The sequence below is a fragment of the Fringilla coelebs genome (assembly GCF_963513975.1).
Source record: "Fringilla coelebs genome assembly, chromosome: Z".
Classification (NCBI taxonomy): domain Eukaryota; kingdom Metazoa; phylum Chordata; class Aves; order Passeriformes; family Fringillidae; genus Fringilla; species Fringilla coelebs.
In genome coordinates this window covers 28253774-28278004 of record NC_140031.1, presented here as the reverse complement: position 1 = coordinate 28278004, position 24231 = coordinate 28253774, and the positions used below count along the sequence as shown (strand labels likewise).

Genomic DNA, 24231 nt, shown 5'->3' with positions numbered 1-24231 from the left:
ACTACTAGCAATATAGCTCAGAGTGAAAGAGGAAAACTCAGAAAGACTGAGGCATGATCAGAGTCAGTGCTATAAAGTTTTTGCCATGCTGCTTATACATGCAGGCATTGTGTCATATAAAACATGCTAAGTGTGTGACAGTGAGTGAGCATCTGTGGTATGTACATAAAAATGTCTTCATTAAGTGATCTTGATTTAAACTGGTTGTGGAACAAATGAGTCTTTTACCTTGTAGATTTCTGCTGATGGAATGTGAAGATTGCCATAGTTTAACCTGTTATTTAAACTGCCCATGTTTTTAGTCATCCACTGATCCACTAAATGGACATTTACATTGAAAGCAGTTCCAGATAAACAGGACGAGGTAGGACAGATATTCAAACCATTTTCCCACAGACCATCCACAGGGGTGTTCTTAGGGTGAGTTATAATGGTTGTTATTATCCTTAAAGATGAAATCTAGAGTATCTAAATTGTAATAACAGAAATTTTTAAAAAACCCAAACAGTCCAAAACCAACTCAGTAAAAAAGAAGTGATTCTTGTAACACCCCAAGAAAATCTTGCATATTTTAAAAGTAAAAGGAAGAAAACCAAACAAAGAGTGGATTAGATGCTAAGGCTAGTCAGTTGCAATTAGTAAAGAGGAAAATAATTCTGATTATTTCAGACAATTTCTGAAATCAGCTGAGACAGCTGGAAGGAAGGAGTATTCCTGTGAAGAGACTGTTAGGAAGAAGGGGAAGAACAATTTATTACATTGTTACTACTCAGTGCAGCAATTCCTGCTTAGGTACAGTGGATGGCCTGAAGTACTAGGACAAAACCCAATAATTCTGGTGCAGAATACAGTAAATGTTTAGATTTACTTTCTGACCATTTTTTCAAAGTTGTTTACTATACCCAGCTACATTTAAATACAGTAAAAAGCTAATTTTGAGCTAAGAAAGTGCAAGGAATAAAATCAATTAGATAAGTTCTAGATGATTTTTCTAGCAATCAGTCACTCACAAATGGTCACAAATTTTTTTGGCAATATTATTTACCATTTGATAATTTATAAATTAATGCAGTTAATAATGATTGGTTTCAGATCATTCTCTGGTTATATGTGGTTATATGTAATATGCTGCCATCCATTTTATACTGTATTTCGTACACATCACATGGTACCATTTCAGTTTTTGACTGAACAATTTATGTCACCAGCAGTATAAAACAGTAATGTTAGAACCCAGTTTCCTGAATTCTTCAACAGTGTGTTGCAGTAATGTTTTGTTTTGGATTTTTTTTTCCAGTGGATAAATCAAACACCTGACAAAGTTCTATTCTAAATTTCTTAAATGTATGTAGTATTGAAAAGTGGCTTTCACCAAGCCTTCCAGAAACCAAAGCTAAAATTGAAGTAAATTCAAGCTTACTAGTGAATTTTAGAGTGGATAAAATTGTTGGTATGATTTAGTTAGGTTAGAAATCAAATAAATTTGGGACCAAAATACTTTCTTTTGTTTATTATCTCTGAGAAAATAGAAAGGGAAATCATGACAGAGCTCATTCCATGCATTAACAGCCATAACAATATCTAAAGTCAGACAAAAATGGAGACAAGTATTTCAAAGTTTTTGAATACCAAAACCATGGTATGTCAGATATAACGTACCTAGCACAACATTTGCAGAAAATCTGGGTTCTTCAGATTATACAGCCCTGAGGACTTCAATTTGGTTTTCATAAGTGCTGTAAGTTCAGTGGAGGATATTTTTAAAAAAAAAGTCTTCTGCATCAGTAAAAATATCCCTAGAAATACAGTTTGTTCTTTCAGACTTCATTATCTGGGTTTCAGTGACTGGTGAATATGCCTTTGCTTTTGTGAATAGCTTACCAGTGAAGTATTTGCTTTGTGCACACAATTACTTTGCCAAAAGCCATTGCGGTTTCTGAACTGCGTTCCTTCAATATTTGATACTAGGAAGACGAAACATCCAGAATCACTGATCATTTTTGAAATGAAAATAGAAAATAATTAAATAGCTTTAGAAAATAATTAAATTCTTTTCGATTCTGGAACACACAGTGCTGCCTCCTATGCAAGCACCAACATAATGAACTGCAGATCATTTAATTGCATTGGGTCACTGCTGCTCAATAAAGAGTCTGTATATAAACTATATATGACTTTACAAGAGGAAAAAGGGAACATAGAAGGAGCTAACTGACTCGGGTATGAATATGCTAACATAATTTGCAATATGAACCAGTGCTGGAAAGACATTTTATACTCGCTGTAAACAAACTAACCAAAGAACAGCAAGCTGCTGTGTGTAGGAGGAAATTAATGAAACTTTTTTGGGGTGATAACTGCATGTTTTTACCAGGTAACACCACCTACATGAACTACAGGCTACAGAGTAGGGTTAGATTGTATTAGATGGATATGGTAGTAGCAGACGAAAGACTTGGAGAGGTAGGAGCTCTTGCATATGGAAGTGTTGGTAGACAGGATGGCCTAGACTTGTCATGTATTATACATTTAAATTACTGTTTTTACTAGGTCTTTCTGAAATTTTGTGAACATCTGGTTTATTGTATGATTTGAAATTCAAAGGAAGTCCACTTGAATTATATTGCTATACATAATATAGCCATACATATTATCCATAACACATGTGTAATACAGTGTTACCTGTAATAGATCATGCCTCAGCTCTGTTGATGGATTTGAATGTTTTCAGTCCGAAGGTGAACAGTAAAGGACAACAGATGCTGGAGGCAGGAGTCTCATCTGGCGGTCTGTTGAACATCCTCTGCATCATGGAACTCTCTATATCCAAGAGGCAGGGCCCTGACTTTGAGGTGACAGGATGTAAAACACATCCACAGGTTTCTTCTTGAGCAGATATAAGGAATAAGTAAAAGGAATTACTGGAATTAATACCAATATAACTGGAAGGGACATGCCTGGGCTTGTCTGGCCCTTGCTGCCTGACCAAAAGGCAGCACTGTGGTGTTTTCACCTCAGAGACACCTTTGGCTAGCTGGATGTTGCAGGTGGGTGCTAGAGACAAGTCCAGGCATGCAGGAGTTCAGTTTTACCTTGGCGGAGAAGCTTTAAGGTGCGGTGAAGGAAAAGGAGTCAGATTCTGCTGGAGGGTTTCGATCCAGAGCTTTATTCCTGGCCCACAGGCTTCTGAATCCGGTATCAGCTCTAACAGAACCTCACGAACCGCGTGGTTGCTGTTCCTTTTAACCCCGGGGAGAGGGGGAGGGAAGGGGTCGGGATCCCACCAACGAGGTGCAGGGCAGGCAGGTCTCAGGTGAAAGGGACACCTGGATGGGCCAATGGCCCCCAGGGATGCAGAGCATCTTTGGAACTCTGCCAACCACTCGAGGCCTTCTGGAGTGCCAGGATTGACGGCGCTCAGCAGGGGTCAGGGTGGGGAAAAGGAGAGGTGATTGGCACCTGGGGAAGGACCGGGATACCTGAGGCAAACTCTGACATCACACCGCAGCAAGGAATAAAGAAAATACTGGGATTTTCTTACATAATCTTGGTGGATCTTAACCTTGTCTTCTGTGTCTTTTCATTGTGGGCACTTATTTGGACTGAGATATGTATTAAATAACATCTAAAAGTATGTTAAGATGCACACTGTGCTTAGCAGTGCCCTCTGCAGGCTTTTTCCGTGGTGGTTAGAGCTGTAGTAGCTCCACTCTGTCCTGATTATGTGTTTGTAGTGGTTGAGCTGGTTATTTTTGAATATTTTCCTAGCTGAGCATCATCTGAACTTTGGAATTTTATTACCAAGCCGCTTGGAAACGTTCGCAGAGTGCTGTAAGTGATTCATGAAATGGCACACAAATTACATGCTTGTTTCAAGAGCCTGGTTTCTTATAAATTTTTGTGTTACAACCATATAGAGTTCTGAGCAACAGGAATTCCAACTCCGCTCTCCCCTAGAAGCTTCTTTCTGCCTGTACTGGCTGTATCTAAAAGAAAAAGATGATCAATTAATCTTTTAGTTCTTTGTGAACAATTGATTACACCAAAAAAAAAATTCAACTTTTTTTAAGGGCCTTTTGTCACTTTCAGCCAAGTTGATACTGAAATAGAACTGTCCAGACTTCCTTAAAATACACCTGCAAGTACAATGGAAATTGGCAGTGTCAGACAAGGCATCATATTTTGAGCTGTCTCCTATAGAAGTCCGATGTAAAAGAAATTATTTGCAATTCTTTTTTTACCTATTTGTTAATAATCTATGTATTGTGGCTTAAAGTATCTTCCAGTTGCAGGACAGAACTTGGAAATAATTCCTCTCTTGGTAAATTACATGAAAATTAATTGCTCATTCCAAATCATCATTGATTAAATGGTAAGTAACCCTTTAAGTGCAAAAATATCATCACATAAAATAGAGCCTTTTCATTACTGTATTAGTAAATTGCTCTCATTCCTGACTGTGCACAATAAGTAAAGTATGTTTTCTAATTATGAGTCTCAGAACAGTGAGGACAGTTACAAGCTAAGAGTTCTGTCTTCTAGTCTGAGACTGTGCAGGGACATCTTTGTGGTTTCTTGGATGTCATCAAAATCTTTGTTACTAAAATCTTATTTAGAATATGTGCATCACCACACTTAAATGTGTAAATTATATAAGGAGACAGATTTGAAGTTTTTGTCAAGCAAAAGCTTGTGCTTCAGCAGAAACTGGAGATCTGAAGTGGCAAAAGATGTGACATCAGGACTGGCTGAAAATACTCACACACAAAAAAGGTGAATACTGTCAGTTATATTCTTAGATAGACCTGACAAATATTAAATAACCAAAATGAAAAATAAAACCATTGAATAAGAATGCACTTGAAAACTTGTAGAAAGTTGGTTGACTTTATCCACATATAGAAAAATTTATAGGTATTCTGTAGCCTGTTCAGAGGTTTGACATTGGTAAGTCAACACTGTGTGGAGCTATAGAGCTTGTTCTTCAGGAGATTTAAATTTGCATCAAAACAGCAAAGTGAAAGAAGTGCTACATGAACTTCTGCTTTTAGGCTATACTGCAGTAATCACATTTTTTTCAGTCACTGAATCAAGCCAACTTTTTAGCAGTTCCTTGACAGAGTTAAATAGATATTTTCCTAATTGTAATCAAAGCTCTCATTTGCAGTTAATAAAAAAAGAGGAGCACTTCAGGTTTTGTAGACCATGCCCACAAAATATTAAGTGGGAAGAAAACTGGTGGAAATGCTGGTAGAAGAAAATACAATTCTGTACACCAAAGCTTACTTGTTTTGATAACTGTTATTTATCATTGGAAGCCAATAATATTCAGCTTGGATACTGTTTTATGACTTGGCTCATTATTTAGTTATAGTAAATAAATAAGAACATGCAGAAAACTTTCATCTCTTTAGGCATTATACAATGAAACATAGCCCCAGTAGTTCTTAAATAATCCTGGGGAACCAGGTCTTGGCATGACTGGATTGCAGTCTTATTACGAGTATCTACCAGATTTTATTAAGAATACTATACTGCCATATTAGGGGTTATTTTTCTGTTTTACTTATGTAGGTCAGTGAAAAATTTTAACTGACCCTGAATATATTGAAATTATCTCTGTGACAGGAAATATGTCTTGCAGATGACAGATGCAGGCAGGAAGATGTTTAGTCAGAAGACTCATTTAGCAAGCAGGTGCTTTAAGTGCCTTAGCAACTCACATTGGCTTCAGTAGTATGTAAATAAATTCAACTGTTCAGCGATTCTTTTCAGTGTGACATGCTGTACTGATAAGAGGTTCATATTTACAAGTTAAAAATTACTGAAGCATACTTCTAGTGCACTCCTAAACTACAGCTACAGTATCAGCTTTTAAACACTTTTTTAGTCACTGATGTTTTGCCCTAACAAATGCCAGCTCAATATTACTGATGTGAGAACATTATTTTGTCAGTAAGTTCAAAGTGTTCTTGTCACATGAACACAGTGGGCTGTTTTCAGCCTTTGATGTCAAGAAGGGCAGCAGGAAATTATTAAAGGCCTCAGGACTGCAGGGTGCTGAGTAGGATCTGACCAAGGGTTAAATTCATTGGAAAGAATGTGAAAAGATATTGTACATGACATGAAAAGGACTGCAAATGTGAATGTACCTTTGATGTATGTGAGTGAGGGCCTGCATATATGTTGATTAGCCAGAGAGGAGGAACAGGATCAGGCCACCTGTGTGTCCATGTTTATGTGAGTTCAGTTCTGTTTGCACGGGAGACACAGAAGTAAGAGATGAAGGGGAAACGTAAAATCTGTCAAACTTGATGATATAAACAAGGATTGGTATTCACTGTCCTTTCCAGTATAAGACTTAGGAAGTATCCAGTGAAGCTTGCATTTGGTTAGGTACTAAATACGCAGAAGGGTGAAATCAGTGTGTTCACTTCTTGAATAGGCTGTTCCATTGCAGGTGTGGGTTTTCTCACCATTTTATGATTTTTTTTCCAAAATCAGTTCATCAGGCAGTATGTATTGTTACTTGGTAAGGATGAACAAGATTGTCTAAAGGTTAAAAATCATAATGCCCAGAATGAAAATGACTCTCATTCCTGTGTTGCCTCCATTTGGAATACACATAATTCACAAGCATGCCCCAGTATTAAATGGGGTAAAACTTTAATCCTTCAATCACAGTATCCAATGATCCTCCTTCAGATTTTACTCAGGCGACACATTTCGAAAGGGCATGTTTTATTCTTTAATAGAGTATCCATTTTGAAACCTTGTACAAATAGAATTCTAGTTAATCTCTGTTGACATTTAAAAAACAGAACCTCAGTGACTCACCAATTACAATTTATTTTTTAATGGATGGATTTGCAAAATTTTATTCGTTGTTTAATGTCCTCTGATGGACATCTGAGAGCTTATGAGAAGGCATACAGGCAAAACTGCTCTTGAAACCTTGCTTTATCAGCTGGAAGAATGTACCAACTTGCAAGGCTTGTAAGCAAGCACAGGACATTCATAACTGAAGTCAGTAGAAAAATTAGTTTTATAGATCTAGTCCTGCAACTGCTCAGTTTTAGAGCTGTTGTTGAACATAGATAGTTGTGACAGCTCAGTACACCTCAGGATTTAGCTCTGTGTAAACATGGGAAAACCAGGTATGCCATTGATTATCAAAATCTGGGAAAAAGCTGTATTTAAAAGAAGTGCTTGTCTTGAGTCATGTGACATGTGAGACTTCGTCCTTGAAATACTGAGATTTCATCCCTCCTTTCTTCTATTCCCACTAAGAAGTAAATTCCAAAATAATATTCCTCTTGCTGAGGCAGCAAACTAAAATTCCCACGTCAGTACAGGCAGAATCCTGTGCTTTGTTGTAAAGGTCTCAAGAGAAATTTCCAAATGTGACATGCAAATCGGAATAAAGGAGCTGAAAACTCAGCTTCTGCGGGTAGAATAATGGAGGTGCAGTAATACAGGTTCCACAAGAGAACATTATAATTTCAGTATTGACAAACCCAGTGAAAATACTAGCAATCTGGTGTTTCAAGATGTGAATGACAGGTAAAACACAAACCTCCCCATGTTAATAGGACTGTTTGGCCTCTTTAAGCAGGGCTAGGTGTCACTAAAAATGTAGGAACGCCAGACCTAAATTTCAAAGTTCTCTTGTTACAAAGTACATGCTAGCATGCACTCATTGCTGCTAGTGGCCAGCAAACATTCTTAAAAAGAGGAAAAAACACAGCAAGAATTTTTTTTAAAGTAGAAGAAAGATAACCAGATTTCTCAGTGATATTGTTGTTTTCCCTCACTGTTTCCTATGAGAAGCAACTTGAGCTGTATTTCTCATGGCATACATAAACAGCCCTCACATGCCCCCAGCATCCATGTGCAGAGCACAGTGCTTGGGCATCAGACAGCTTGTCTGGTTGTATTTATAAATTCTGACTTGAAATGGCATCTTAGTCAAACAGCATAAAATATTCAGTTCTCTGTTTTAGAAAAATAAAGTCTTTAGAGACTTAGTGGCAAGAAAGGGATTATTTGAAACATCAGGCAGACAGTGGTGCCCTGACTTGGTATTAGTTATATATGTAAAAATGTTAACAAATACATTGTAATTTCTTTTCTTTTCTTGCGGCTATTGCACATACTGCTCAAGAGAAATTTGAAATATAAAATATGCAGAGGAGGGCGGCAGGAGAGGAGAAGGACCAGACAGCAAATAGGACTGAAAACCATTAGTGTAGCATACAAAAAACCTTTACTAATTTAACTATCAAATTCCTGATTAAAGATCCCCATTAGAGTCCTTTGGCTGTTTGAGGCCCACCATATGCCACCACAGCAGTTAAATAACTGCATATCAGCACAGTTTGCTTAGCTATTTAACTATTTTCTTTTCACATCCTCAGGGCTGGTTTAGTCAAACTTGTTTCAGATTTTTAGCAGTGTATTCCCTTTTGGGGTGGTGGAGAGGATGGAGGAAAGTATCAGTTATTTTCATCTTTTGTTTTTAATAGTACTTGCTTTTATTCTTGCATTTTGCAGTTTGTTTTTTTTTTCTTAGTTACTGAGATCTTATTATGGCATATTTGTTGTAATTCTCCATTACTCTGCTTGGTAATAGGTCTGTGTTCAACTGTGCTGATTATTTATTCAGCTGAAAATCACTTGGCTCTCTACTCTGTGACACCTTGTATAACACTATCTTTCAATTTAAAGGCCTTGGCTGAGCATGATTATTCAGTAAAAGCAGAACTGCTGCAAAGAAGATCTCTAGCACTTGCTATTGCATTATTAGCCCTACCAGTCTTTTGGTCTGCTGACTTGTGAGAAGCAGCAAAATTGCAAAGTCACACTATGTGTCTGTCAGAAGCGGATGTCAGATGAGATTTCCTTAGATATAATGAAGTTTCTTTTGAAAAAGAGAGAATAGGTCACTAAAGCATGTGACCAATCCTCCTTACTTGAGATAAGATCTGTCAGCAGCATTGTGGTCAGTTCAGCAGAACTTAGCTGTAAGAGAAGCTGGGACAAGGTTTTTTCCTTGATTAATAATTCCAGGAAAAAAAAAAATCTTGAGAGGGTGCAGGGATCATGTCAGCTAAATTTCTGCTCAGAGTTTTCCAAAGCTCTGCTGAGATCTCAAACAGTTCTGAATTTCACAAGGAAAAAAGTAGTGCTGCCATGCAATAAAGAATTTACTGACTTAACTTTTGTTAACAGACATTTGAATGTGAGTATGAATAAATATATTTGAGCATATGGGTTTCTTTATTGCAAAAGAAACTCCAAGCCCTTTAATATTTAAAAATGGCAATATGCAGGGCAGTGGTTAAATACAACAGTTAAAGCAGAAGGAACATTGTTACTCCAGAAGTGGCTGCTCTAAAAATAGAACTTATAGGAGTCATCCTACTCTAGTACAAAGATGATTGCTATTAAAACTAGGAATATTAAACACAGGATGTATTATAGGAGGCAATGGACTCCTCATTGTTGGGTGGCTATGTCTAACAGAGGGCTTTAGGTACCCTGGCCAGCCTCACTGGTGACCCCAGCAGTGCATCCTCTGCCCATGGGCCTACAAACCCCCTTTAAGTTCATGCTCAGGCACCCAAGCATTGCCTGACCCAAGCTGTAGGTATGTCTGTGCCCAGCTCTGTCCCCTGGCATCCTGACTTGCACCTTTTCCTGACTGGGCCATTGGTACATGCTGTTGTAGATTGTTCTGTGTCCAGGCGTGGCTGGCTGTGCCCAGCCAGGACTCCTGGGTGGGTCTTGAACTTGACTCAATCACTTTGACTGAAAAGGGCTTGTTTAGAGATGTGTTACCAGCCCTTGTCCTACTTAACCTTGGTGTTAAGCCCTGCTGGGGAGGATGTGGTGCTGAGGTTGCCCTCTGTTCCTGGCTCATAGCTCCTCATGGGGCAGCCCTGCTCTTGAAGCTTACTGACAGTTTATCTTGCAAGGATAGTAAAACTAGTTACATGAGGATTGTAATGAGACTTCAGAGATGTGAGGTACATACTTACCTTCTCCATCAGTAAAATACATTTGGAAAACATTTCTAGATTCTCAGATAGGAGATACTGCTTCTTCACTTAAGAAACGCAAAGTCAGCTAATTAAATCCCTTTCTAAGGAAATTCTTACTTCTTGTGAAATAGATCAGATGACAAATAGCAAGATTCAGTACAAAAAAGTGGTCCCTTTCTCACGTCTTCTTAGGAGAAGTCACACCAGAGATTTAGATTACCTTGTTCCTTCTGCAAGCAGTCATCTGTGTTCTCAATGTAATTGCTCTCTCTTTTTCAGAAGCATAGTCAGCTGTTTTCCTGCTACTTTTACCGGCAACTGTTTCCCAAAGTTCAAATAAATGTAGTACTGTGATGGTAAGGCCTGCTCTTGGGCAGATGCTTTTTGAAAGCAGACTGGACTTTTATAGGGTAAAGTGACTATCAGTTTAATGTCTCTAGGCCAGCTATGTCAAGTCAGCAGCTTTAGATAAGTTACCAGTAATATCACTGATTCCTTTATTAGGAGCCTTGTATCACCATAGCCAGTTTGCCAGGATCATTGTTTTTCCCCAGAATGTTTTAAGTTCAGAATTGATGAGTCAGGCTAGTTTTAGCATTCTGCAATACCAAAAGCAGTGTGCACCCTCTCCATCGCTGGTGGTTTTTTCAAACAGGGTGTTGTTCAAGCTGGGTATTGTCCATTCTAGGCAGAGCATTCTGCTGCAGCACCTGTGGCATATCAATTAACAAATGAAGCTCAAAACATGCAGATCAACAAAAGATGCATGACTTATATCAATACCCAGCAACACAGCAGAGGCATAGGTGATGACCTTTTACTGGAGAATATCCTTGGCCTTTTCTGCATGGAACTGGGATCCTGACTATCTAGTTGATTTTTTGTAATCACTTCCTACCATTCTGACAGCTTTCCATATTTGAGTCAAGAAACTTTTAGCTTCTGCCCATGAACAATTCTCCTGTCAGGCCAAATTCACAACTAAATCTCAATGTTTTAGACAATAACCAGTCACCTTGAAGCTCTAGGAGTGTTACATTATCCCAGTGCACAGTTTGGCTTCCAGAATAATGGTGTCTGCAGTGTTAGAGACCAGATAGTCGGCAGTGACTAATTGAGCAGGGTTGGCTTATGCCCTGAACTGGCTTCCACAGTATGTCTTGTTCAAGTCTGCCTCAGCTGAAGCAAGAAAATGCTTCCTGCCTTGGACTTTTTTCACCCTTCTCTCTGCAGTCTCGGGCACAATTGTACAACTCAGCATTGTCCTGGGAGTACCCAACCCAAGCAACTTCCTCCAGTTGAGGTTCTAGGAGGGATGGGGCTCCAACAGGAGTTGTCATAAAAGCATTTTTAGTTTTGGAAAACTGAACAACTCTGTTGAAAAGAAGTTTGAGACTTTTAAAGGACACAAACAGTTCTTCATATGCTCTAACATAGTGGCAATTAAAACAATGGAGTGAGTAGTCTCTTCTGAAGTTAAATCTAAATTAAGAGAAGAATGTATGGGACAGTAGAAATCGTTCCAAATCACAACATACGCTAATTTTCATCCATCTCTGTGAAATTTTATTTAAATAAGCTTCACCAGATTCTTCATCTCTTAGGTTTGGTGAGTTAGATTCTGTGCGTGGTCTTGAGCATTTAACTATACTGGAAGTAGGCTCTAACCTCTGACGTCTTCCCCAGTATCTCAGCAAGGTCTACTCTCTTGCATTTTATTTCACAACTCTTTAGGAGCATTATGTACATGCATGGAGAACATCTATGTACAAAATAGAGAAAATCAAAGACTTTGCATGGAGGTCTAAAATGTTGCTTCTGCTCAATAAATTTTTCAGAAAGCTGTCTTGCTTTCTCAATTTTCTTACCAGTCTGAGGGAGATCTGTGCACTAGGAGGGCAATATTTTGGGGGTGTACAGAAACATGCTCAGCTGTTATAATTTCTTATATGAACTGGGAAGTTCTTTGAACTCACAGTGCTTCATCTGACTTTATTATTTTCACAAACATTCTGTGTCCCTCTTGAAAAAAAAAAATTGTTGACCTTCTCCTCTTCCCTATTCTCACCAGCTGCTTCTCCTTTCTTAGTGATTTTCTCAAGTTTATACTTCTATTCACTGATACCTAGCCTCTGTTTCAGCAGGTTTGCATAGCTAAGACTGACAATTATCTATTTTACTTCTGTTAGGAGTATGTTCATCATATCACCTGAAAAAAAGTTGATTTCATACACAAATACTCTTGTCCAGTAGCACAGAAATCTTCTTGCTAACAATGTTGTGATTAGAACCCCAAATTTCTAACTACATAGATTCCTCCTCTCACCAGTGAAAGCACCACCTTCACCAGCTGAGACTCAGGTAATCATCTCACCCTACTGCCTGAAAAACACCTGTAAGGAATGAGCTTAAGCCAACTGTGCAAATTTCTACTGCATCATTCTTTATGTAAAGTGGTTTCTAACACAGACTTTGCATGAAAGATGTTTCACTTCTCACTTGGAAAAGCCCATTAAGGAAATGTGCTTGTATGTAAACAAACATTAGCTGCTGAAAATTGCATTGAAAATAAAACCAGAAGTGAACTCAGTAGTTCATTAAAGTCAGCTTTTAACAATATTTGTACAGTGCATTTAACCTGTTTCAGCTACTTTTTACCATATGGCTGCATATTGAGTTTGAGTGAAATATTAACAAGCACTGGCTATAAAAAAGTATTACACAGCATGCTTGACATGTGGTGAGGAAAACCAGGATATCTTGTTGAACCAAATCATAGTCATTGATCTAAGGTTATACTTTAAGGCCACATGTTCATCAGAGTAAAAGAAAAACCAGGTAATTATAAAGGATATGGAAGTTAATTTGAGCAACAAGTTTACAGCCAAAGGTCATTTTGGGTTAGAAGGGACTTCTAAGATTGCTTAATTAATCCCAATCCTATAGAAAGAAAAGACAAGTTAGACTTATTCCTGTAACAGTGACCTTTTACTGTATAGAGGTAATTTGTAAAACCTGTCTCTGTGACTATTTTGTGAAGTAGGTAGGTATCGGTTTTGGTGGTGAACTGTATGGTTCTGTCAGATGAAAGGAATTCTGTAAGAAAAGATGACTGCAGTATTTCTTAAGAAAGAATAGGGCTTTCTTGATGTCCAGTATTCTAAAAGGTATTTCCAATTGCTCCCATAGTCAGAATCAGCTGCTGGTTTTCTAGTATGCAGACTTTAGTCTTGTAAGGCATTTAAATTGGCTATTAGGAATATGTCTTCTTCTTCAGTCTTCTTTCAAAGATATTAACCTTCTTGATGTTAGCAGTTGCTTTCAGACATGTCTATGGTAATGGGAATCAAGAAAATAGTATGTGTTTAGGCTGCTGCCAGTATGAAAGTGAACTTGCTACAAACAGCTTATCATATTCTGCTCTATGCTCTTAATCACAGACCAAGCTGCAGCTCACAGCTACTGAAAATGTTGCGGTTGTAAATAAATAAACCTACTGTAAGCTGAAATAAACCTACTGTAAGCCCTTAAAATCTCTGGTAGATAGCGGAGGTGTGGAATGAACAGAAAGACTAATAACTCAATTTGCCAGTTGCTCCTGTGCTAAAATGGCAAGTACCTCACTCATACATGGTAAGGCAGGTCAGTGGATTGGAAAAGTAGATTTTCCTTAGACATACCACAAAAAATCAATACTGAAAACAAACTCTCTACTTGCTTGAGAAAAATGGTCATCTTCAACTTCAGTGAGCTATGTTTCTGGTGACTATAAACCCCTGAGCAGATTCTTTGCACATGTTTTCACAAACATTCTACCGACTCCAGTTAAATCTCTGCTTTTTTCCAGTACACTAAGATGCTATTGCTTATGACATGCACCTAGTTGAGACAAATGTATGGAGATGAATAGAGGCAGTACATATCAGAAAGGGTAACAGTATCTTCTTATGCAGGGTATCCTCTCTGCCATTCAAAAATGCCAGATGACAGTACTAGTAAGTCAAACTCTAAAAACATTTCATAGTTTTATGGTCTAACAACATCATGACTCACTGTCAAGTTCAAAACTATAAAACCTAACAAAAAGACAACAACAACACCACCAAACAAACAAAAACCCCCAACAACCCAATTTGTTTTAAAACTCAACAAACAAACAAAACAACAACAACCAAAAAAAAAAAAAACCAAAAAACACCACAGAGAGAACACCTCAGACAAAAAGAACACAAACGCTTCAAACATTTTGCAGGTAGTTTGTATGTGAGAACTCACTTCAACTGTTTGGAGATAACAGCATGTAAAACAGTAGGTGAAGCAGAAAGAGCAGAGACTCATCATGTCACACATGTATCATATGCTCAGTGGTTTACAGTAAAAGACAAGTCTTGCATGAATTCATAGACATATACAAACTGGCCAAGCTGCTGACAAGCTAACTTTCACCTACTCAGATGTGACAGCTTCATAAGCATCCAGCAAGAGCTGGTGAAAATAGAAACTCATGAGTCAAAATACTTTTCTAGGTATTCTTATAGTTGTTGCAGTAAATGGTGCTATTGTTCCATTCATAATGAAATAGAGTGGATAGGGCATAGGAGTGTTGTGGAAAACTGAGCTGCCTCTGCCTAGGGATGCCAGGTGAAACCTTTCAGTGTACAATCCAGTAAGAGGGAAAGCAGGGTAGTGTTTGCCATGCCTGTAAAATGGGCAGGAAATGCTACCCACACTTGTTCTTTGTTGCTCACACCAAGGCAGCATTTACTCACCAGTATAAAATAATGACAAGATAACTTCCATTTCAGTAAGGCGCAATGATAATCACCATAACCTAATTGCAAAGACTGCAGTGTACTATTTATGTTCATCCACATAAATTCATTTTTATTACTTCCATTTCATTTTCATGAGTAAAAAATAAATAGAAAACTGGAAAATTAACTTTCCAGGAACACAGTGGCTGACAGAAGAGCAAGGGCTTATAGTTCCCAGCACAGTAGAAATCTGGAACATAGAGAAATTGCTTGACCATATGTACTGACCCTTAAGTATTGCTAAATGGTGCAAGCCAGGGCAGTTCCCAAGCTGCTATTCCATATTAAGCTAACCAGTGCTTTAAGAAGCTGCCTCTGATTCTCTGACATGTGCCTGATTGGCCATGTCAGCAAGGACATAGGATATTGCACACCTCGTGTGGATTTGTCTCAGCTGAATCCAGTGGCTACAAAAGGGTAATTAAAGGTGCAATACATAGCTATTAAATTACAGACGATGTCAGAGGGAGATTAGTTTTTCTCCTCCACATGTAAAATCAATGGCAGTCCTGGTTTTTAAAAACATGTGTCCTAGTGAAACAAGAGGGTGAATGGTGATGTTCTGGTCTTCTAGCAGCACTGTAGGCCCACTATTTGCTGGAATAAATAGCTGGAAAGTGACACTGGAGAAGCAGTTCCATCCAAATTCAGAGCAAGTGCTATGCAAAAACTTCAATCAGTGGAACTCTTCTAAGAGCAAGATGATAGCAGAAGTAGCTTCCACGTGAACACCTTTCTTCAATCTTGTTACATCTATTTTTAGTAGAAATAGATGGAATAGAAATTTTTAGTAGAAATAGATGGAATAGAAATTTTACCAAAGCCACTGGTCTTTCAAAACAGATCTTACCCAGTGCCCTTGCTTCACTATCTCATGACTTACTAAGAGACAAAGTTGGATGCATTTTTGATGGTTTTCCAAATTTGGCATTCCAGTGCTAGGAAGCAAAGCAGCCTGGCATGGAAAAGACTCACTTCTTTGTCTGAACAATTGCAAAATTACTGTTTAAAAATAACCGATGCAGAAATCTGTCTGAGCTTCATTTTCACTTTTGCTTCCAAATTCCTCCTGAAGAAAATTCTATTGAATAACCAGTTCAAATTTGAAACTTTTTAATGTAGCATAGTATAACAGTTCATGGTTTTTTACCTGACTTACTTGTGAGGTTTTATATTGACATTAAAATTCTCTTATGCAACATAATGTTGATTTATTGTCTGTCCTTTGATTTAATTTCAACCTCTTATTGCTCTTGTGATATGAAATATCTTCTAGATGTTGCAATGATACAGATTATACAAGTTGGTACAATGATGCGAGTGGGTACTGGTAACACCCAGTTTAATGTGTTAGAAAATTTCGAAATGGTATATGGGTGTGTAATGATGTTTCCACCAGAAAAATAATTGACATAAGATAGCATTTACAGTTTTATTCAAATTTCACAAGATTTTTGACTCCAAGCACCATCCCTGAGACTGGAATAGTTGATAAAGGCATTCTTAAACAAAAATCCCTTGAGCAACAGTAAGTCCAAAAGTAAAGTGTATCAAAGGCACTCAGCTGACCTCTCCACAGTGGTAAACCACATTTCATGACAGCATAGTTCTCAGTAACTGCAAGAAGATATGGTATCTGAGGAGGCATAGCTTTCCATTGCTGCAGTGTAAATACATCCCCATGAGTTCACTGTTTATCCTAAGGCTAAAGTGCTGTAATTTTCTTTTGAAGTCCCCAAAAACTGATGGAGAAAGTGCAAATTATGGCATGTAGATGAAGAATTTTCACAGACTCACACCCCCACTGTCTCTTGAAGCTGTGGCAGTTGACAAGTATAAAGCCTCAGTCTGAGAGTTAAAATCATCACCTTAAAGAAAGAAAATGCAATAGTATTAGTTTAAAAGTCTGCAGAGATTTAAGAAAATAAAAAGCCTGATTTTAAGAACTGAGTGGTAAAGAGTGAAAGCTCAGTCTTCTGGATCGTGCTGAAATTACAATGGCTCCTTAAAGCTGGTATAATTTACAAGAACATCTGCTGTGATCTTTTCCGAGGAAAGAATTACCTCTTTTATCTGTAGTCCAAATTCTGAATTTTCTGTTACAACAAAGCTATCACTCACTTTCAGCCATATAAATGAATTAACAAAACTGTAATCAGTTTAGAGAGCATCCATGGTAATGATTGTCAGTAAATATGTGCATGTGATTAAAAGTGTGCAGAACTGGGACTTCAGTGATGAGTTTAAATGTCCTACATATTCAGTTCTGATACAGCTTGAGCTGTAAGTTAAAACTGGTAACACTAACAGTCCTTGTTACTGTAACCAGGACTGTATGGGTCATTTCCAAGGCACTGTGGTAAGGTATCTGTGGCTTTATGCTTCAACTACCTACTCATCAGGAAAAAAGGTTCTTTCCAGGGTTTCTTAAAAACATCCAATGCTGAGAAATATAAATGTTTGTCATCTGACTTACTGCATGTTGCAAGTAAGGCAAAGTTTTTTTGTCATTAAAATGAAGAAGTAAAACCGCAAAGAATGGCCTTGTCTCCTTTAATTTCTTCATCTCACTAAGTGCACAGAAGAGGCTACAAAGTAGAAAAATATAAAAGGAATACAAAAAGCCAGGGGAAGCCAAGCTATGCTTGGACAATATGCACTGGAATGATGTCCGGACATGCACCAACGCCGTTCTCCAGAATGCTGCTTGCCTTGAGCTTGTGTTCATTAGTGCATGTCATGATGCCACTAAAGTTTCACACTGTCACATGAAAAATAAGAATGAGACTTTGACTGTAGCAAGGTTTCTGGAAGGTGAAAGTGTCTTTCTGAAAGTGTTGTTTCAATTGTAATATCTACTCATTGCAGTGGATCAAACACAGTTAAGATGCAAACATGACAATCTGAGGTGATTTGGAAATCAGCAAATTCATGCCCTCTTCATCCAATCTCTAGCTTTCACCTACAAAAATTTTTTTTAAGTGGGTGACTTCTTCATGTATTTTTTTAGCAGTGAGAAACATGGGTGGATTCTCAAAAAAATCCTGTCCTTGGAAAAGCCCTGAGTTGTCTCTGTGTTCACTAGGTTAGCTGCATCACAGTATTACTCCATTTGTGCTCCTTGGCAGCCTCAGGGCTGACCTCAATACACTCTTTGAGGGTCTGCTTGGACACCAAGGAATTATGGCTGAACCAAGTACCTCTGTAGCTAACACTGGCCACAGCCTCTCACCTCACAATGCATTAGGCTGTCAAACCTCTACGTAATAAAATTGATTTATATCAGTAGGTGTATTAAGACTTTTCTTGTCATATTGATTCATCATTTCCTATGGTCATATCTCTTTTTTTTCAGTTAAATTTTAGTATGGAATAGTTAGATGCATTCTGACAGTTTTTTAGGGATTTTCTTCCCTCTGAAATGTAAACATTTCTGGATGTCTAGGCAAGTCAGATTCTCATAAGACAAGAAGTAGCCTATTCCAGATAAATGAGGTGTCATTTTATTTGTTGTTAAAACCTGTAGCCTGATCTAAAAGTATAACAGACTATTGCCACAAAAATCTTGATGTTATCCAAAACAACCAGCTTTCTGTGAGTATTCTTCTCAGCCAAGACTACTAGAACCCCAGCTAGTACACAGAGGTGTGTGCTGAGTTGTGTATAAAAGCTATTGGTACCCCAGTGAAAGGGAACCAATATTTATACAGTTTTATATTGGCCAAGAGAAAGTCAAAACTTTAGAAAATGCATTTTTAAAAAAACTCAAGAATAAAAGAATTTAAACTCAAAACTACCCTCTATTCTGATGTACATTATTTAGGTTTCAATCTACATATTTTTTAAGATTTTAGATGTAAGAAAGAAAAATCTGCAAATGTAAATTTAAAAAATTGCCTATGACTTACTGTTTTCATCCTTTGCATTAGGGTTCAGTTTTCTTTTCCTGTCTGTTAAAGTAAATATATACACATTAAGTATAAACATTTCTAGATTTGAGAGAAACTATATTGTAAGTATAAATATTCAACAAATCTTTAGATTAAACTGAGCTGTAAGCACAGTTATTATTAAGTCATATCAAATAAATAAGCTTCTCTACGTTTCTTTTCTTTTACAAAACTCGAATCAAAACCTTTACAAAACTTGAATCAAATTCTGAAGTTATAATGTTAAGACTCTCCTTTCATGACCATAAATATATATGGTCTGGTTTACTGGAGTCTTTTCATGTGCAAGAAAATACTAGAATAATAGTCTGTTTGCTTTATTAGTTTTGTACTACTGCACATGCAAACAAGGAAGGAAATACTGCAATAGTCCTGTATCACACCATTTTAGTTGTAGAGCCATATTGGAGTTGAAAAATAAAAATTCTGTGTAATATACTGTAGCCACAATGTCTTTGTAGCTCTGAAGAAAATAGTGTTCAAACTATGCTTTTGCAGTCCTCCTTACCCAAGGCAAAGTTTGTTTGTGCTTTGAACGCTAACTGGTCAGCTTTAAAAACGTATCTTTCCATACACCTTGTCTCACATAGGTAACACAGCGAGGAAAATAAAACTCATTTCAAATTATCCAAGATCTCATTTTCTACCCTGTTGTCATCTAGAAATAAAATGTGACCAAAGTCATGCAAGTGTGCCTTAGTAAAATTTCCTCAAGGTTGTTCACAGGAAAAAATAAATAAATAATGAAAAGTTTCACTATCTGAAGTAAAATGTACCTTTTTTGGCTTGCTCATTCTTGAATGATTTTCTCTTCTGAAATATTATTAGTGCAGAGAGAAGGACAGCTACAGTCACACATGTGGGGATGATTAAAGGGATCAGGAATTTTTGTCCACTATACTGTGTACTCATTAAAGCTGTTAAAAACATTAAAGGACAGTAAATTTATAACTTACAAAACAGGCATTGTTTATCAAGTTATCAGTTCTGCTTCTCCAAAGTCTCGCTCTGACTGAACACAGGATTTTTAAAATTTATCAGCATAGTGATTTACTCATTTTATGAATAATTTGTTTTGAAATATTACTGTGAAAAGCCTTTAAAAAAGCCAGTCAAATCTTTCATTGTATGACATACAAGTCTGTCACCATCCTATTGGCATCTGCCTTTGAAATATTTGTATGTATTGGTGAGACCTCCTCTCAGTCCTCTCCAAACTAAGCAGTGTCTCCTCATAAGAGAGATGCTTCAAGGCCCTCATCATCCTTGTGGCCATTGCTGAACCCTCTCCAGTACCTCCTTTTCTCTCATGTCCTGAGGAGCCCAGAACTGGGCACAGCACTGGGCACAGCACTCCAGATGTGGCCTCTCTACTGCTGAGTAAAGGGGCAGGATCATCTGCCTCAACCTGCTGGCAATGTTCTTCCTACTGTGCCCCAGGATACCATTAGCTTTCTTGGCGGGCTCATGGAGGGCTTTTTGTTTGGCAGGACTCCTAGGTGCTTGTCTGCAGAACCACTTCACAGAAGTCAGCCCCAGCCTGTGCTGGCATGTGAGGCAACTCTTCCCCAGGTGCAGGACCTTAGACTGTTGGATCTTGCTAGATTTCTCCCTGCCCAACCCTCCGGCTAATCAAGGTCCATGGAATGGCAGCAGAGCCTTCAGGTGGATCAGCCACTGCACCCAGTTTAGTGTCACTAGCAAAGCTATGGAGGGTGCCTTTGATTCCTTTGTCTGGGTTGCTGATAAATTGAATAAGACTGGACCCAGTATTGATCCTTAGGGAATGCCACTGACAGCAGGCTTCCATCTGGATTCTATTCCTCTGATCACAACCTTCTGGACTCTGTAATTTACCAGTTCTTGATCCTATTCATCTAACCCACATTTCCTGAGCTTACCCATGAGGATATTATGGGCAACAGCCTTGCTGAAGTCAAGGTAGACAACTAGATAGAACAATTAAGTAGGAAACTATCAGGGAAGATGCCCATGCAGCTGAAGAAATTCTCTCTGCATTGGTAGGAAAAGCCAGTACATAAGGAAATGTATTGGCTTTATAAGGAAATCGACTCTGAAATTAAAATACACAGAAAAGTATAGACTGGTTTGTTGGAGTGGAAGTTAGTTGAGACTTCAAAGACATAAATATTACTGACTTGTTCACTTTACCAAGAATCAATATTACACTGTTTTCCAGATCGGAACTCCAGTGATGGAGCATAGCACATGATGCATGTATGAACACAATCATGTACAAGTTCAAGGTTATACGAACCTAAAGTGGAAAAGTGAGCTGAAGTTTCTCCATTCAGTTCTTTATTCCAGAAGACACACGTGTAGTTCTCACTCATATTTGGTTTGAATGCCAGGATGCTGGTGACATTGTAGAGGCCATCTGCAGTCAGTGTATAGGTGGTATTTGCAGATCCACTGAGATTGAAGTTCTCATTTTGCCAGAAAACCTCTGCCAGAGGAAAGCCTTCTGACTGGCACATAAAAACAAACTTGTCTTCACCTGGTATTCTCATTACTTGAGTATTTATTCTCTTGTAAGATGCTGCATGAGAAGTTGTTGAGTGAAATTTTTGTATGCAACAACAGTCATTTTCCCACTTCACTTTCCCTGCTTCCTTTTAATGCTATGTATTGTCTCTGGCTATATCTGTGGAACATTTATTCAAAATGATGAAGGATGTTTTGTAGAACAATGCAAAGTGGATTATTCAATCCTTACCATGCCTACAGCAAAAGAATACACTTCAGTACTTTATGCAGGGCAGCAGTTGACACTAAATTTATGATTTATTAAGACAGAAGAGACATGTGGAATCTTATGGGACTCTTATTTTCACTTTTAGAATATGCCAGTTCCAGAAATCCTGATTTCATGTTTGCTTTACCATAGCTTATAAGCAGTGTAATATTTTCATTGTATTAGAACAAAATTGACTTTTCATAGGAACTAATGTGGTCTTAGGAGAATGTCTGTGTCCATTTTTGCATTTGATAAATATTGTTATTTAAATATCTGTGTGGGAAATGAAATGCTGCCTTGCATCACACAGACATGCAATTAGTGGGAAACACCAAAAATCTTTCAAAGATCTGGTCTGTCACACTTTCCAGTAACATATACTTTTATTACTAATGCCCATTTGGCTTCAATGGACACAGAAAATCACATGTCCTTGCTCTGGGGAGTGCAGCCACTTGGGGAATCCCCAGCCACTTGGGTCATTGCAGCGGAATTCATAAGTGTTTCAAAGCATCTCTGAGAAACTTTTTGGAATGACCAGAGGGTGACTCAGCAAGGGGATCAAAGGAGAGGAGGGAAAAGAAGGCTGTTGAAAGAAGGATGGAAGGAGAACAGATGCTGTCCCTCCACAGCACCAGGTGCTCCTGGAGGAGCTCAGCTGTTGAAAGGCTAGCCACCATGAAGAGAACTACTTTGGTTCAGCTGGGGACTGAGCACAAAGTCTTGGTGGGACAACTAGCAACAGATTCCTTCAGATTAACCAATTTCCACAAGCCTGTAGGAATTTAGTAGAGACATCTCAAGGAGTATACAATTGCATTTAATTTAATCACTCACCTCTTACTTCCAAAGCAATGTACTTGTAGTCCACGCCCTGGTAGTCAATGAGACAAAGGTATGATCCTGCATCTGTGATCTTAACATTGGTGATCTGGAGGATGGCTCGTCCCAACTTCAGTTCACTGTGCAGAAGTGATGCTCTTCCTATGTAATCAGGATGTTGAGACGGACGGAGTGCCTTCCCACGGCGGAATGTGTACACCTCTTTTGACTTCAACAAGCCCTGCCTTTTCTGCTCCCAAAAAACAGTCAGGAGTCCTAGATCCACTGAGCCATTCACAGGGAATCTGCATTCCATGGTCACATTGCTCCCATATTCCGCAGTGTAGAGCTGTTGAGGAACTTCAACTGTAAATAAAGCTATGTGAGGAAAAGAGAACAGTTTCGTTTGTTTCATCAAAATATGTTCTGATTCTCTTTAAAGCTGGGCAAAACTGTGTCAGTCAGGGGTATATGGTTACTGATTTGACTAAAAATTGTAAGCAATTTTTTTCATATTCACACTAATACTTTTACCATATAGTACTTATAGCAAATCATCTATATTCTATATTGATTACAGAATCTGAAAGACGACGGCAGAATGACCAAGTTTTTGGTGGTAGGTTTTGTTTGTTTTTTGGGGTTTTTTTGCATTTAGGAGTAACTTAAGCCTAGGCCAGTGGTTACACAGGGACCATTTTTGTTAAACTATGATATGGTCTCATACATGTTCTAAGACTGTAGTAAAAGCAACAATTAATTGTGGAAATTGTAAATCTAATTTCACTGTCACTAATGTCACTATCCTTTACAAAAAGAAATACCAGTGTAGTTCCTGTTAAACAGAGTTGCACTGGTTAAATGTGTATAGCTCAAAATTGCTATGTAACAATTACAGTCTCCACAAACCTGGAACCATGTGAGTATCATTTGATCTCATGCATTTTCTCAGATACGTGCAACATATTCCAGAAAATATATCAAAATAATCTTAGTCAATCACCCAATCTGAAATTAATATTGTTATGAATAGGTTGCCATTTTAAAGTGTATTTGATATGGCAGAGTTATTTCTAATACATCATTCAATATACTTTGTTACTACTTCCCATATTGGATGTGTTCCCATATGTGCTATGTATTGGTAGAAAATTCAGGAGCACTTGGAAGTGTTGGTAGTGACATTGCAAAGAGAAGTCGGTACAACTGTTTATGCTTCTTTTTATTTTATGTGTCTCTGAAATACTTACAGGGACAGGGAAACCTTAGCATTGAAAGGTTCTTCTTAGCAATGTTTGTTTATTCACTGTAGCAAGGGAGAAAAGTATGTGAAAAAGTGCCAAGCTCCTTCTGGGTTTTAGCCAAGCTGCTTCTGCTACAGGCATGGACGGGGAGCATAAGCGATTATACTTCATGCCATCTCACACTGAGATTGTTACACTTCCCAGTGGGCATTGGTTGCTTTGGTCATTTTCCTTCTCACAGCTGTGCCACTGATGCTGGACATAGCTGCCAATACACAATATGTTAAAGAAGCCTGACTCTGGAAAGTGACAGACACCTGTCCTGTGCTCAGTTAGTGCCAGTGTCTTCCATAAGACAGAAAGCAGAGGCTCCAGACATTACTGACCATTCATGCAAGTATTGCTGGAGGTGCTGAAGCCCACATACTAAAAGCTGCATTACTTCTGTTAGTAGAACTGAAAGGCAGTTTCTCTCTTACCTGAAACCATGGAGAGCTGTATTTCCAGCAACAGTATTGTAAGGATTTGGAACATTTTCTCAGGTAGATCTGAAATAAAAGTAGAATTGCATTAGAACTTGCAACAACTACCCTCTGCTGA

At 38.1% G+C, this 24231-nt stretch overlaps 1 protein-coding gene across 1 annotated transcript; it reads right to left on the bottom strand.

The window, feature by feature from the left end:
- Window positions 1-16642: 16642 nt before the first annotated feature.
- LOC311165002 (programmed cell death 1 ligand 2-like) lies at window positions 16643-24165 on the bottom strand (the record flags this gene model as incomplete). Its single annotated transcript, XM_084224709.1, has 6 exons — window positions 16643-16725; window positions 18766-18807; window positions 19584-19724; window positions 21086-21367; window positions 22403-22765; window positions 24111-24165. 6 exons carry the CDS (start codon window positions 24163-24165, stop codon window positions 16643-16645), a joined length of 966 nt encoding a protein of 321 aa, XP_084080835.1.
- Between the last annotated feature and the right edge of the window lie 66 nt (window positions 24166-24231).